Source organism: Alosa alosa, chromosome 20 (genome assembly GCF_017589495.1).
Source record: "Alosa alosa isolate M-15738 ecotype Scorff River chromosome 20, AALO_Geno_1.1, whole genome shotgun sequence".
NCBI classification, from domain to species: domain Eukaryota; kingdom Metazoa; phylum Chordata; class Actinopteri; order Clupeiformes; family Clupeidae; genus Alosa; species Alosa alosa.
In genome coordinates this window covers 19,628,513-19,645,532 of record NC_063208.1, presented here as the reverse complement: position 1 = coordinate 19,645,532, position 17,020 = coordinate 19,628,513, and the positions used below count along the sequence as shown (strand labels likewise).

General features: G+C 46.8%; 1 protein-coding gene across 1 annotated transcript in view; it reads left to right on the top strand.

Moving 5' to 3' along the window:
* LOC125285219 (ETS domain-containing transcription factor ERF-like) overlaps positions 1 to 12,738 on the top strand; it is a 25,358-nt gene extending 12,620 nt beyond the window's left edge. The window contains 6 exon segments of the mRNA XM_048229548.1: positions 2,534 to 2,768; positions 6,577 to 6,692; positions 7,309 to 7,377; positions 7,380 to 7,441; positions 7,444 to 8,259; positions 8,525 to 12,738. Coding sequence (XP_048085505.1) covers positions 2,534 to 2,768; positions 6,577 to 6,692; positions 7,309 to 7,377; positions 7,380 to 7,441; positions 7,444 to 8,259; positions 8,525 to 9,166 — 1,940 coding nt within the window. The 3' untranslated portion in view covers positions 9,167 to 12,738.
* Positions 12,739 to 17,020: the final 4,282 nt, after the last annotated feature.

Sequence of the window (17,020 nt, the reverse complement as noted above, 5' to 3'; positions counted from 1 at the left end):
CGAAATATTTTTTGTTTTTGTAGTTAGGGAAGATTTTTCACTTATTTTTTTTTTCTTTCACAACCCCTCCTACCCTCTTTGTCTTGTGTTTTGGACTTGGCTATTTAAGTTGGACTTGTCCTTGTGTCTCTTTCATTCTATAATCTTTCGTTGAGGCCATTTTCTGTTCTGTTACACGTCTTTGCTGTGTATTTTTAGTGCCGAAAGTGTCTTGTTGCTAGGTGATTGTGGGAGAGGGAGAAAGATGGGTAGAAAAGGATGGAAGCAGAGGGAGGGAGAGAGAGAGAGAGAGAGAGAGAGATAGAGAGAGTCAGTGAGTTAGTGAGGGTACGGCGCGCTCCTTGTGAAAGCTGAATGACAAACACGCTCACGCGCTCGATATGAGTCAGCACTTACGCACACACTCGGCGGGCGCAACAGCTTTGTGCTCACTTTGTGTGTGTGTGTGTGTACGAGTGTCTTCTCACGTTGCCTTACCTGCTGAGGTTTTGCGCTGCTCTACGTGTTTGTCATCCACTTTCTCTCACAGGCCACAGTTTTGGTGTGTGTGCGTCCTTAATGGATGCTAGTTTCCTTAGTGTGTTTGTGTGTATGTCAGTCAAGCATGTAGTTAATTACATCAGCTCGTTAGCCTGTGCGTCCTGATTGGCTGCGTGGCGGGGTAGGAGCCTGAGGCGGCTGGTGGGTCGGAGGCCCTGTTGGTGAGGTGCAGACGGAGGTGAAGCTACTGCTGCCGCACTCAGACCCACGTAACATCTGAGCACGCTCGCATCTCTCTCTCTCTCTCTCTCTCTCTCTCTCTCTCTCTCTCTCTCTCTCTCTCCCTCTCTCCCTCTCCTTCGCTCCCGCAGTCCGCCTGACGTGCGGCTGATGCAAGCCTGGCCTAAGCGGTCCCCATGGCAACCCCTATACGCCCAAACAGAGCAGTCACGAAGGTGTGTGTTCGTGTGTGTGGCAACGCTTGTGTGTTTTAGTCCGAGCACTGAACAAAGACGCATACATCAGTCCACAAACACACACACACACACACCTCTCCTCTGCCTATCCTGGCCATATCCTGCTGGGTGACAAATAAACTCCACCTTAGTGTTTGACCTGTTGCCCACGCTCTGGCCCTCCTTATCGTCTAGGGTGGCGCCCCCGCTCCTTGAATCAACCACAGCCATTACGAGCCGGTAACCAAATCGAGATATTAATATCAAGGGCCAGATTGGCCGATGAGCTTCGCGGGGGGCCCCCCCCCCATCTTGCCGACCCTCTGCACACGTCGGTTTAGGTGGTAGTGACATCTGTGCTGTTCATTTTCAGTGACTCAGCCTCCTCCCCACCGAGAGAGGAAGATGGTGTGAGTGATGAATAAAAATGCGAACGCGAGAGCCGAGTCAGAGCGCGTGGTGGAAGTGAAAGATTGAAAGGAAAGAGGTAGATGGAGAAGGAAGCAGGCGGTGGAAAGAGGTTTTTAAAACGAAAGTGAGTGGTTGAGAGGAAGAATGAGTGACTGAGGGGGCCATTGATTGATGGTGCAACAAAAAAAAAAAAAGGGGGAAGAGAGTGATTCAGTTGACAGAAGATTGACAGAAATTGAAAGAAAGAAGTAGAGGGAGAGGAAAAAAAACAACAAGGGCATAGTCCTGGAGAGTGAAATTAAGAGAAAGAAGGAAAACGAGAGGGTGAGAAAATAGGACAGATATCCTGGAGTGATTAGTTACACATCTGGTTCCAATGAGGAGGCTGTGTGAGTGTGTGTGTGTGAGTGAGGGAAAGAAAGAGGGAGCAAGCGATGAAGCCCTCAGTCTGTCGGGTGCCATGTAGGCTGGCCTTCTGCTGATGCTGTGTGTTGAGTCTAAGACATGAAGGCATGGAAACACACTCACTTTGTCATTTGCCTCTTTGATTCAGCTACTTCACATACCAAACCACACGCACATCATACAGACACACACACACACACACACACACACACACACTGCCTGTTTTTCTCAGAGTGAATGTATGTGTGTGTGAGTGTGTGGGTGTTCATTTTTATTTTGACTGGAGCCTCAAGGTTAAAGAACTTGATGCTGTAATACCCTCCAACACACACACACAGACACACACACACAGACACACACACACACAACTGCCCTCAATGTTTCCATCACACACACAGACACACTGCCAGTAAAGCTCATTGTATCACTCCAACATTTGGATGGGATTAGTATAACGATGAGGGCTCATTATAGGAAAAAAAAGACTACACTGCCCTGTACACAGCATTTCATTATGAACAATTAACATTTTGCTCGAATTCATTCACGCAGATGTTTACGACTGGAGTAAAGGGATCTCTTTAACATCAACAGCATTTCGCATTTGAGAATGTACTATAGCAAATACATTTGGTTTCATTTGCGTATGCCCAGAGTGTGATTGGTTTTAGTTTGAATTTTCCATTCACGTGCCTCTTTTACAACTCCAACTTTTTTCAAGTTAATAACCTCCATGGGGCTTCCCCTACCCCCCCCTCTCCTCTTCTTTCCTCTCTCCCCAGGGTTCGCCTTCCCAGACTGGGCCTACAAACCGGAGTCGAGCCCCGGCTCGCGCCAGATCCAGCTATGGCACTTCATCCTGGAGCTGCTGCGCAAGGAAGAGTACCAGGATGTGATCGCCTGGCAGGGCGACTACGGCGAGTTCGTCATCAAGGACCCCGACGAGGTGGCGCGTCTGTGGGGCGCCCGCAAGTGCAAGCCGCAGATGAACTACGACAAACTCAGCCGCGCTCTCAGGTGAGCAAGAGTGTGTTTGTGTGTGTGTGTGTACATAGCACCCCGCACGTGTGTTTTTTTTGTATTACTTACAAGTACAACTTATCCTAGGTAAGTGTGTGTGTTTACTTAGAAGAATGGCTTAAAACTAGGTGGTTATGTCATGTACCTACTTGTTTGTGTACCCTCAGGTGAAGGAGGGAAATTGTGTGTGTGTGTGTGAATACAAAAAATGGATGTGAAAGAGTGTTGTGACCTTTCTTGTGTGTGTCTGTGCCATCACAACTCTCTTCTTTCTCTCTCTCTGTCTGTATGCCCTGTTGACAGGCAGTGGCTAGATGTTTTTTATGTCCTGCTTCTTCAGTGCTACAAGGTGTTCTGCTCTGTCAGTCCAACCTCCTCTTTTTTTTTATCTTTTCTCTCTCTCTCTCTCTCTGTCTCCCATTCATGTTCTGTCACTCTTCAACTCTTCATCGACAGCAATCATTCATGTTTTTTTTTTTTTTTACTTGTCGTCGTTTGTGCGTGTGTGTGTGAGATGTGACCCGTTGGTAGTCTCATGTCAGAAGAACCAACCCCGCTCCGCGTCGGCAGTGATGCCAGGAGCCAGTTGCCATGGCAGCGGCCGACACAAAACACTTCAACTCGCTGAACTCGACGTTGCGCGGTGTCTCATAAAGAGGCGGCCCACTCAGCACTCACATAAGCGCGCGCATCCGCATCACAGCCAAATGCTCTCTGGGGAGAAAAAAAAACATCCACTCCCACTGCACACAAGGAGAGGAACTGCAGTTACACACTCACAGAAGAAATGCTCACACAGTCCGCACACAATATAACAATATAAAGACACACACACACACACACTTCATGTCATTCTTTCCAGGAAGACCCTATAGCCCACACAGGGACAGCACCCACCCACAGTAAGTAAAGTACCTATGGAGTACTCAAAGGAAGTGAACGATAGGACTTGGAAGAACAGGATGAAGGGAGAAATTGTTCAGCCCCATTCTCACTACATAAATGAGTTGCCAGATAGTTGGAGGAAGAGAGAATAGTTAGTTGAAGGTACCTTTGACCCAGCTCATGTATTAGCCACTGGAGCAAGGTGCTGGCCCCAAATTCTAGTATTAGATGAAAATATCTATCTAAGTAAGTCAGGGATAATGTATTGTCCGCTGGTCATTATCGGGAAATAAGTCCTGCCCTGAATGGACTTATTTCCCAATTATGATCAGCGGATAATGAATTATTTTTCTGTTTATTATACGGGCACTTGCTAAAATGAGAAAGGAAACTTAACACAATTTAAAAGGATTTTGTTTCGTGGCTTCTGCCGGGAAAAAAAATAGTTTGCCACACAAACAGAACCTTTCAGAAAGAAATGTTTCTGATGCTGCATAGAATCGTATTACTTGTTGACTTTCACTTTCAATGAAGTTCAATTAGGTAGTGAACAAACTATTTATAGAATGATATGAAAAATTTGAATCGGAAGCACAAAACTCGTTGCCATTGGCTGCGGTGATTTAATTTTTTGCAGTAGTCATTATACAGAATTATCGGACCTCCGGATGTTTGGAAGGTCTGTTCATGTTAATGGAACTTTCTGTAGCATTCTGTATAGCCATATTATAAGTAAAATGTATAGTGCTCTTCACAGACAGGAATTGTAACGTGTTCTACAAGGAATAAATAAAAAGCAAATGCACAATAAAAGGGCATAAGTGCACAAGGCACAAAAGAGGCAGCACAGACAGAACTCTCAAAACAAACATCTATTTGAAATCACTTTGAATAAAACTCTAAAAGGCTAAATAAATCGATGTAAATGTGAACAGTAGGTGTGTGTGTGTGTGGATAGCGGGGAGTAAGAGATTGGGGAAAAGAGAACGCAAGGGATTGAGAGATGCGTGGTGAACTCTGATGGAGGAGAAGAACGTCTGGAGCGCATGAGGGGCGATGGGAGTGACTGAGTGTGGGAGGCCAAAAGAGTCTGGGGGGAGAACAGAGACATAAAGGGGGGAGATGAGGGATATTAAAAATGAAAAGCGAGTGATTGAGAGAGGCATGTAACGAAAGAGGGAGGATTGGGGGGGGGGGGGTTGTGATCAATCATGTGGGGGTGCAGTTCAGATGGGGAGCAGGCTGCGCTTTCATCTGATGACTTCTGCAGGCACTCGTCCCTCTGCTCTGCACGTGTGGGGGCTCCATCTCTCTCCTTTTTTCTTCTCTCTTTCTTTCCTCTCATTCTTTTATTCTTGTGTGTGTGTGTGGTTTTGAGTTGGAGGTTATATTGTGTGAACAGTCAAATTTCCATGTCTGCTGCTGATTCCACACACACTCACCTACTCTCTACCCTGCCTGACCCTATAGACTAGACATGTCTACTTTCAGTTCCTCATGCATATGGCACAAGTCATGTCATACTTAGAACAGTTTCAATCTTTCACACACACCGCATATTCACACCGCATACTCACACTACTTGACAAGTGGCAAACACGTGCCCGCCAGACTTCTATAAACAAGTCCGTCTCATCCTTCTTTTATTTAGTATCTAATCTGCAGTGCAGGTGCGTGCTTTATGTGTGGCACCCGGCCCAATACGGGTGGAATTATGATGGTCCCAACTAGGAAGTGAGCCACTTGGCAGTAGTTGTTAGTATATAAATACACACACACACACACACACACACACACACACATGGGCGAAAGTCACAGACATGCTTAAGAGAGCTCTCTGATCCTTTTGATGTGAGTTCAAATGGTCTTCAAAGAGCTGCTTTTTGTGTGCCTCAGCGTGTTTGACCCGCTGTGTGTGTGTGTGTGTGTACCCACACTTGCACGTCATGCAAGTGTATACGTGTGTGGGAATGTGTACCCATGAAAGAGAAGGCTTTGGTTGTTGTGTGTCTGTGTGTCATTCTGTAGTGTGATGTCTATACAGTTGTTAACGAAAGGCTACCTGTATGTATGTTGGCGTGACTTTGTGTTGATGATTGTGTGTGTGTTTGTGTTGTCGTGTGTATGAGTTATACCATTTTATGGGTGTGTAGGTGGCACATTGGCATCTGTGCACTCATGTGTGTGTGGGAGTGTATGTGCATGAGTCTACCCTTTGTTGCTGTGTAGGTGGCATGTTGGCGTGTCCAAATGTGTGTGTGTGTGTGTTTTTTTTTATGCCTGCGAACAGTATGTTCCTGTGGAAAAAAAGCCGAACGCCCTCTCCAGTCTGTGGCCGTATCAAAGCAGGTCCCCACAGCATCTTCAGCAAATGGGCAGATGACTCACCGCTCACAGTGCATATTTAACCAGCTTATCTGCCAGACATGCTCTCTGGTTCACACGTTTGGGGCCGACTGACTCCCCGTTTGGCCTTTTGAATTTTTCACAAAAACATCTCCCAGGTGCTGATCCATGTGAAATCCCCGATCGGTGCATCAAGACCATTAGTCGCCCAAATCCCTTGGTCAGGGTTTTCGTTGTCTCTTTTTTTTTTTTTTTTTTTCCCTACATAGATAATTCAAAAGGCACCTGCCTTGCCCTAGGGTCTGTGTCGTCAGTGTTTCTTGACTATGTTGCCGTTCTGACGCCCAGTCCTTTTGTGAATATAATGCTATCGAGTATCGGGGAAAGGGGAGGGGGGGGAATCCCCCTGACACACACTACTTACCTGAAGACAAGTTTTCTCCCATCACCTTTGAGCTTGTCTTTGAGCCTGGAAAAACCCTTCACTGATGATTGTTGATCTGTATTGGATTCCCAATCCTGTCCTGCACTCTGAGAGTGTAACCCTGTCTCTCTCTCTTGTCTCTGTCTGCAGATACTACTACAACAAGAGGATCCTTCACAAGACCAAAGGGAAGCGGTTCACCTACAAGTTCAACTTCAACAAGCTGGTCCTGGTCAACTACCCCTTCATAGACATGGGCTCTGCAGGTAGTTCAACAGTGTACTTATAAATTCTTCAGTGCGTGCTTTTTACAGGGCACAGAGATGTGTTTCAATGAAAAAGTGTGTTTGTGTGTGTTTGAGATTGTTCATTTTTAGTCTGTCTGTGAGGTCATTCCTTGCTCAAAATGGAACCTCATGATCGTCTGTGTGTGTGTGTTTTAATGTGGTGTGGTATTTGGTGTTAACTGTTGCTATTTTTGGGGGGCTAATGCATGCCATAGAGGCGCTTTTTCCTAAAGAGAAGCCAAACACCAGAGCTTGGCAGCCGCCCCACGGCAGGACCGCAGACTGTGAGGGCTTATGGGAAGACGACACGTGGCTCTTGTACCCTCCTCAGAATGGCTTTCTCTCCCTCACCCTCTATCCATCTATTCACTCATCCATCCATCTCTCTTGCTCTCGCTCTCTCTCTCTCTCTCTCTCTCTCTCTCTCTCTTCTCTCTCTCTCTCTCTCTCTCTCACATTCATCTATCTATTCATCTTCCTTGATACTACTGCCCTCCTTGATTCTATTGCCCTCATCCTTTTCCCTGTCCATCACTGTCATCCCCGCCGTAACATTGCAACCGTTTCAAAATGTTCTCTCTGTCTGTCGCTCTAGGCAGTGGAGTTCCCCAGAGCGCCCCTCCAGTGCCGTCCGGCGTGGGCTCCCATTTCCGTTTCCCGCCCTCCCCCCTCCGGGGGTGCTCTCCCGGCGGGAGCTGCAAGAGCCGGGCGTCTTCAGCCTTGGTGGCCCGCCAAGATGGCCCGCGGCTCCGTGAGCGACTGCAGCGACGGCACCTCCGTCACCTCCGAACTGGAGGAGGCCGGAGGAGGCGGCGGCGAGGAGCGCGGCGGAGGAGGAGGAGAGCGGGCCTTCCGCAGCCTCCTCCACCCCCGCCTGTCCCACGACTCGCTGTTCCGCGTCTACGGGCCGCCGCCGAGCCGCCCGGGGCCGCCCCACGGGCCGCCGCAGTCTCACCGTGCCCACCCGGAGAACCTGTCCCCCTTCCCGGTGTCCCCGCTCCCGGGCCCCGGGGGCCTGCTGGGGCCCACCCTGTCGCCGGCGCTGTCCATGACGCCCAGCTCCCACCTGGCCTACACGCCGTCCCCGTCGCTGTCCCCGATGCTGGGCTCCCACTTCTCCTTCAACCCGGAGGACATGAAGCGCTACCTGCAGGCGCACACGCAGAGCGTCTACAACTACCACCTGAGCCCGCGCGCCTTCCTGCACTACCCCAACATCGTCATCCCGCAGCCCCAGCGGCCCAGCGCCAACGCCGCCGAGTCCAAGCCGCCGCTGGCTCCCCCCTCCCACGCCCACGCTCACGCCCACGCCCACTCCCATGCCCACCTGCCCCTGCACCACGCTCACCCCCACGGGCCGCCCGGAGGACCTCCAGAGGAGCCGCGCCTCTCGCCCTTCCAGTTCAAGCTGCAGCCTCCGCCGCCGGGACGCAAGCAGCGGGACGGGCCTCTGGGGAGCTCCTCCTCTTCCGTAGCGTCCGGCTCCGCACACCACAACTCCTCCTCAGGGTCCCTCAGCCACTCAGGAGGCACGCCTAAAATTAAGGTGTGTACATCTGACTGATATTAATGTATTCAGTCACTTAGGGTGTCTTCTAACTTGCATTCACATACGGTTTGTGTGTAAAGAACAGTAAAAAAATTTGAGAGGGATAATTTGAGAGAGAGAACATACTTACACGAATGTAGTACTGGATTGCACTATTATACATTGAACATATTTGCAAAAGGTAGACGATGCTTGCTGCTGTGTCCATGGATTACAAGATGTACATATTTTTCTGAATGTGTGTGCGTCCCATGATCCTCAGGTGGAGCCCATCTCTGATGTAGAGTCTGAGGAAGAGGTGGAGGTCACCGACATCAGTGAGGAGGACGAAGGCGATGTTTTCGCCCCGCCACACCACATCAACGGCTTCGGCCTCGCTCTGGTCAATCAGCCCCACCATCCACCACAAGCCGCCGACGACGGCATTGTGGCCGACGAGGATCTGGACGAGGACGTCTTCAAGACCCCTGCCGCTCCGCCCACCACCACCACCACCATCACCAGCAGCGCCAGCGGTCCCTCCGGGGGCCTGGCCCTGCTGGGCCTGAAGAGCGAGCCCCGTGAGGTGGGTCTCGGCCCGGCCAGCCCTGGCGGCACCCGCTGCATCCCCCTCAAGCTGCGCTTCAAGCGCCGCTGGAGCGAGGACCAGCGCCTGGAGGCCGGCAGCGACGAGGCCGATGATAAAAGTCGCGCTGCCCCCGAGGAGGACGACGCCGCCGCCGCCGGTCGCGACGAGCAGCCTGGCGGCGAGAGGGACATGGGCGCCTTCCGGCGGGCAGAGAATGGCGAGCGCTGTAGTCCCCCTTCCCCGCTCGTCCTGCCCCCGGCACCCGCCCAAAGGAGGGTGAGCTCTGAGCTGCAGAGGGCCACGGCCCAGCTGTCCCTGGAGAATAACGGCTGCTGATTTGAAGCACACACAAACATATACACACACACACAAACATGCTCATGCCTACACACTAACAAATATGCTGACACCTTCTTAGCTTCTCCTCACACACATGTGCATCCACACATGGCCATACATGAAACGGAAAACTAACAACTGACACCCACATACACAGTTTAGACACACACAACACGCATTGGCCCATGCTTACTTAGACAGGTAAAGCCTTGGTACACACACACACACACACACACACACACACACACAAACAGAAGGAAGTGTCCCTTTTTTGATACAAACATGCATATACTGTGTGTAGAGTTTAAAGCCGGTGCACACAAATCTTTTCAAACTATGTATATTGAAACAAAGTCCTGTTCTCAGTCACATAACCTGCACACACTGTAAATACGACAGAACACGTATACTGACGCTCCACAGTGCCGAGGCAGACACTAAACACCGCTTTTCTCTCAATACTGACACGTCACCGAGCGGCTCAGGACAAAACTCCCTCCCTCATTGGCTTGTGGTCCCCTCGCCCCGCCTCCTTCAGTTAAGCCGGGCCCTCCCATTGGCTGCTCCCGTGGCCCTAAAAGACTGCCTCTTCAGCCAGTGAGGCAGCAAAAAGCTGTCTGGCCTTGTTGTTAAGGGCCCTAGAAGAAGACTTTAATACATGCCTTCAACATCAACAAACAAGAGATTACAGAAGTGCCTGTCCCTTAGTCAAAACACACCATTACGACCCAGAGGGAGAGAGGTGGGGGAAAACCGTAGGAAACGCAGACAAACATGAATTGCGTCTAAAACTAGACTGTCTAGATGCTCTAGACATGTTTTGACTGCCGGGAGTTCCACTTTATTGCCTCTTCACACCAATGGCCTTCTAGAGTCTGCCTTCTAGCATATGACTATGCCTGATTCGACTTGGTATGAGGGGAGATGTATTCTGTGATTTGAGGGACCGAAAGAAGTTGACAGACTGATAAGTCGCCATTAAACATCCACCATCCGCCACCACCATCACATCCTTGATTAAGTGAGTTTTGGTTAAAGGTCATGCCGCATCAGGCCAAGTGTGTGCAAGTCCTTAAACTCCTCACAGGAAGTCCTTAATTCCTCCTTCGCTGCCCTAGACTGATGACTTGAAAAGAGCAGGAAAGCGGTCTGTGTCTGATCGGCCCTCTGCCATGAGACCGCCTTCCCTGTCATCCTCAGCCAATTGGACCACCCTCATGCCAGGTCGGGCCAATGGGCTTCACCCTTACCAGCAGGCCTTCGGCTGTAGTAGGACTGCCTTTTTGCTGGCCTCTGACATTGGGACCATGCATCAGACTGAGAGGGGCCTTTCTTCACATGTACAGCCAGGATGCAGAAGAGATTTTAGAAGTGTTACTTTGCTACCTGCAGTAACCATGGTGATGATGGCGAAGATGATGATGATAATGATAATGATGAGTCTGATGTTGTGATGTTATTTTCTTTTTCCCCTTCCCTGTTCTGTGTTGCTATTACTCTTATTCATTCTATGTCTGGGAATGGAACTGGGGGGAAATTGCCTTATAAGGAAGGCAAGCGTTTTATAGGCATTGCTTTTGACATTTGCAGTGAAGAGTGGGTCTGGTGTATAATGCTCACTTACTCAAACAAGCGCACACACACCCATACACCATGGTGATATTTAGCCAGGGTGTGTATGTATGTATGAATGAATGTGTGTGGGTGTGGGAGTGGGAGTCATCCCTAAAATGTAATGATTTTAGAGCACAAAGTCCAACTCAGGCTGCGTTTTGTGGATGAGGGATTTAGTTTTCTATGCGTTTCAAATGGAAGAATCTCATCCCTGTTGCACTCACACCTATGAACAAATAGGAGCCCCAAGTGAGATGATGGTGCCTTAAAACATACGGCTGCCCCTGCTTTTAGAACACACGTACACACACACAGCCTTTAGAGAACACTTTACTCAAATGCGAGGCACCAGACTAAATAAAACCTCACACTGCCAGTTTGCCTTCATTTTATAGCATGTTTAGAGAGAAGATATACACATAAGTATTATATACAATCTATATATTTGATACAGATGATTTCATTTTCAGAACGTTAGTTTGATATATCCCATGAATAGCTATTTTTAAAATGGTGTAAAAGTGGAAACTCGAGGGAAGATTTTTCCACTTGATTCTAGGCAGATCATCTCAACGCTCTTGTGACAAATCATTAATGGTTGATCCAAACAATAAAAGAAGCCATTGTGCTGCAAGTGATCAAAAAAATGGACAAAGTATCTTATATAAATATATATAAATATATTTACACATATACACACATGCATTTGTAAATAGTCTGTAGCTATAAAATGATGAAAACAGTCCTGTTTGGAGCCATCATGTTTATTTTTGAACAAAATTAAATTTGGTGAGTGATTCTGCTGACATAAGCAACACTACAGTGAGCGTCTGCCCCACGTAGCAAGGACCTAACCTGTCCAGGTGGACAAAAAAAAGAAAAATAAAAAAAAATCCCATATAAACAAGCCTAAAGGTAAACCAATCAGAAAAGGACCCAGGGATGAAGTCTCAGCACCTCTGTATATTTTTTTCCAAGTCCTTCTTGTGTGCCTCTGGAAACCCTCCTCTAGCAGACGAAGGAGGGTGGGGGGAGTCCTCCCCAACCCCCCCCCCCCCTCAGGAGCTGTCGCCTGTGCGCCGTCAAATGAACCCTTGTCTTGAGTTTGGCCCTCGCAGGCTGCATGGCCTCGCAGGCTGCATGGCGAGGCCTCCAATTGGTCCATGCCAGACCTCACCGCTGCCTTACTCTTCAGGAAAAGAGAAATAAACAAAACATCAACATGACAAAACAAGTACAGGAACAAATAAAGTTCCCCATCAGTATTGACTTTATGTCTTTATTATTAATATTATAATTATTACATTTTACTGTTCATATTAATTTTTAGTTTTATGTTTCTTTCCAACATTGATACTATTACTGTTATTTCAAGAGGCTCGCCTCGCAGTCAGCCTAACCCTTCCCATGATCCTTTGCGCTCGCGTGTGTATGGACAGTCCTCCCCACGTGTCCCATCGCACACTGCTCTGTTCAGCTGACCTGTGCTGCCGTTGTGGTGATTTGCTGTGTGTTTTTGGCTGCTCCGTGTCGTGAGATGGTGAACCAAGAACATGGGGAGGTTGCTGGGGAGGAGGGACATAATCTCCTATCAAATTATTTGTTATATGTTCTCTTTTTGGCCTTGTGTATATATTATATATAAATATAAATAAAAAATCTTTCTTTTTTTTCTTTTTTCTTTAATTTTTTTTGTGGGGGACTACCGGTATGTAAGAAAAGACATTGTATTATTTTACTGTGTAAAAGTCTTTCTATTATATATATATATCACTTCATCTCTCTCTTTCTCTTTGTATTTCCCTCATTCAGCGGTTATGTAACACTCTATAGAGAGAGTTGAGATCTTTCCCATCATGATGAAACATTTGTACTTTTTGTTGGTCTTGTATTTTTTCCTTTTTCTCTTGTAATTAAAACTGTAATCAGGGTTCATTAAAACAGGTTAAAAAGGAGTGTGTGTTTTTGTGTGTTTGAGGTGCATTGGTGCGTGCATTTCCTCAAGACAGTAGATAGCTTGTCAACAATTACTATAGTCCTTGACTCATCTCTTGGCATCTTAGCTGAGTAGTGCTTCTGAGACTTGGTAAATGGTGTGCTTGTAGCAAAGCAGTCTCTTCCTACAGGACACTGGCTGTCTTTGATCCTAGGAAACACTTTGCTTTGCTGTGGACGGCACAGAGAGGGCCAGACAAAAGCAGTTCACAGCTGTTTGCACTATTCCACCCACATGATTGACAAATGACAGTAAAGTCATTGTCCTTGTCAAGGCGGCATCTGAAGCAGTAAATTTCCAGCACTGTATATTAGTATGCATTTTCCACTGGAAGTGAAATGTATGTCAATGTGGGTGCATGAAATCTAACTCCCGGAAACATTTATACAACGTTGAAATGCCCACGCCATGTCATTTAGGCCAGAATGAACACTTAACAGATAAAACTTGCCTTCTGAGAAATGTCCTTATAAGAGCCGACAGTTAGCATCTGTGTGTCCTACAACATTATTAGATTTTGCAATAGCTCCACCATACATAGGCTGTTCCTGGAACAGCCTAATCCTTGGGCACAGTGTAGTTTTGCCTGGGGGAAACTGGTCACAGATCTGATCACACAGAAGCATTCTCCTGCTGGCCAGTCACTCTTACTGCATCCTCATCTGTGTTGAGGTAAATATTGGTGAACTGGTGACCTCTGCTGTCCATGTTTGGAAGTGCGAGTCTAAGAGTTGCTCATAGTAGCCTACAAGGCCTCACAAAGTTATGACACAAAGAACAGTTGAGTATGTGTACAGAGGTTTGGTGTTGCTTTAGATGACTAGGATAGTGCTAGCTCGTATGAATTTAGAGCTTAGTGGTTTCACCACATACTACCTAGATTTAATCCCAAACTTTGAAAGCATTTACCGTTAAAGCAGTATCCATTCCAAACCACGTGTGAAAACGTGTTATACTGCAGTCTTACTGTGTTAGTGTATTAAGTAAAATGGTTCAATGTGTTGAAACAGTAGGGGAGGTGAACATAATGCAGGTGTTACTGCATCACTGAATCAAGGTAATGAAAGTAATGTGAGCTTGTTGGGCAATAATGAAAGGTTTTCATGGTCAGTCTCACAAAATACCAGCTAAGTCATCCCCAACACTGCACTTAGGTTACTATTTGTGTCGTTCATTTTCATTAACTTGATACCGCTGCTATGAAATGTCACAAAGGCTGCTTTTCACAAGCTGTGCTTCAGTTTTTCCAGAGGGAGAGGAAGGAATAAACCCGACTCTGGCCGCTGCTACTGCTGCGACTCAAATCAAAATGGCCACCACAGCCATCCGCAGAGGAAATGCTCCTGAAGTGAGTCACATGGCAGGAGGCATCTCAAGGGCAATTAGAGAGCCTGGAGCCGAGAGCCCATCAGTGTGTGCAATCAGGCCCCTTCTGAGGAGCAAGCATGGTGAGACACTCTCACACACACACTCACACACATCGCCCTCTCACTGTGAGCCATTCTTTATCCCATTGTTAGGTCTTCAATCACACACACACACATACATTCCCCTCTGTGTCTCTGTCTCTCTATCATACACACACACACACACACACAAACACACATGTGTCCTGTCGATCAGTGCTGTCCATCTGTGGCCCTCTGATTTTACGCTGGTTGTACGCAATCCAGTTCACACCGGAGGAGAGAGAGAGTCTGGGGTGGGGTGTGTGCTGTGCTGTGCTGTGCTCTGCTCGTCCCACAAAACTTGATTGACGAGGGTCCTTGGACACATGCTGAGAGGGTTTGTTGATTGGCCAGAGGGCGAGGTCAAGGGTCACGGCCCAGGAGAAAGGAGGCCGAGCCAGGAGGGGACAAGGCTTGTTGGCCAACAGCAGGGAGCAACTAAAGGGGCCAATTATGCTATGTGTTTGTGTTTAGTGCATTTGTATGCTAGGCATGTTGGGAGAGAAACACTCTTCTACCATTGCCGCTTCCTTCCAGGTCTGAGCCTCAAGAGTGTATTTCTTATCAGAAACTGAAACAGAAAGATCTGTCTGTGTACCTTTTTCCACCTTATGTAGGTTTCAATATTTTTGCTATAGTGCCTCGAAACAGTATAGGCCTACACATTCCCACACAGTGCAGTGCATTTGCCATACGTTTGTTCATGTAAATCACATGACAATTGAATGACATGACGTCAGTTTGAAAAGAAATATTTTTAGATCATGTGCTGCCCTTTAAAAAGAGCTGTGTCAGTATGGAATTGTATTGTGAGGTAGCAGATGACCGAGATGTGTGAAATGCATGGTGAAATCCCCTTGAAATCCCCTAAAATCTCCCATCCGTGCCCTCTAGTGGACAGAAGGGGCAAGGGCTACGAGTCCAAAGACTCAAAATGAACCTGGTAAAGGCCTAGACCTGTCAATGGCTGAATATGTTTATAGTTGTAATTTACCTGAAAATCAATTGCTGTGCTAATACTCTTAAATAAAATCATTATATGGCCCTTAAGTTAGTCCTTGCTGGTACCAACTGGGCCATAGTTCAGATAACCTTATGCCTACAACAGAGGTTTTCTGATTGTGACCAAGGAACTACTACCATTCTGACTAAGGAAGAAACCTGAGAATGACTGCTTAATAAAAACCATTATATTATCACATCGAGAAGCTACATTACAGGGACAACCACTTGGCCACATACCCTTGTTTAAAAACCCCAGGCCTACGACATTGCTATTAATAAAGTATGCTACTGTGGTGACATATGTGCTACTGTGATAATACATGTGATATTATATTGTAATAGTACAGTAATAGCATACTAATGTGCATTTCCCCTGTTACTTAAAATGAGATGAGATTAGTTATGACAACAATGCAAAAGTTAAAATCCCCAAATACTGGTAGCCATACATCTAATTGGTTGTTATTTCATTTAGAGCTGAAATGAAGTACATGTTTCATTCACCCCTCCTTCAATCTTTAACTAAAAAATGAAAAATAACTAAAACTAAACTAGAAACTAAATTGAAAATAAATAAAAAAGATAGTCAATGGCATAGAAAGATGTAACTACATCAAAATGGTGAAGTGCTGAAGTTTTGAGAGGCTGACATCACAGCTGACCTATCAATTCATGAAAAGCTTGCTACTCAGCCTTATACCAGATCAGATGTCAGGACCAAAAAAAGCCGCACACACACACGGAAAGGGAAAGTGCACATTAAGATTGTGGTTAGTATGTGTGCATGTGCAAATTATGTTATTTATACGCATGTGTTACTGATAAGGGAAATTATTTTTTTAGCTATAGTGTGAGTCTAAGTAAGTTGCTTTAACATACTTGCGTGTGTATGCATATACTCATTGTCTGATCTGAGTCAAACGTTTGTAATTGGCCCTCATTGTTACTGGATGCCTTGTGAGGGCTGCTGCTCCAGCTTTCTGCTGTCTTGGACTCCTGCCTCTCATTTGTTCTGATGTTCCAAATGTACACGGTCGGCCACACTCATTAGCAGATATATCCCCCTCAGACATTCACTAATGTCCCTGTGATGTTTGTCCAGAATGACAAATGTATCTGTTGTAAGTGTATTCATTTGGTCGGGGTGTGTTGTGTAATCAAGGTAAAGCACAGACAGTTGCTGTAAATTATCATATTTGTTGAAAATAAACTGTCAAATTCACCCCTTAAGTATTTATGTTTAATATGTATGAATAGGTTTGACAGTGGATAATGTAGGCTGCTCCGGCATCCATGTGCATATAAATATCAGCATAACCGACCATCTAAATGATCTGTTTTGTAGTCATTGCGGTTGCAGATTCTGAAATAGCTTGAGCAAGATGCTGTAGACTGCAAGCTCAATGGCGAGGACACATCAAGGTGTGGACCCGCTTGTATCTCTCTCCATGACTTTGAGCATGTGTGCGTGTGCTGTGTGTGCGTGTGTGTGTGTGTGTGTATGTGAGTGTGTGTGTGTGTGTGTGTGTGTCTGTGTATGCATATCAGTGAGCGCATCATGTGCAAGCGCACACGTAGCAGCCTTATATAATTCTGTATGTTCTACATGCCCTGCAGGGAGAGCACTTGATGAGATCTGGGCTGTGATGTGGCACTCACAAACACTCCATCCATGGGTGTTGTTCAAACATAAGGTTTCATGCATATGAGGTCTTGCCTGCCTCTCCAGTGTAGGCTATCTGCAGATATCTGAGACTGAATGTATGTGGGCCATTCCCTTGAGGGACT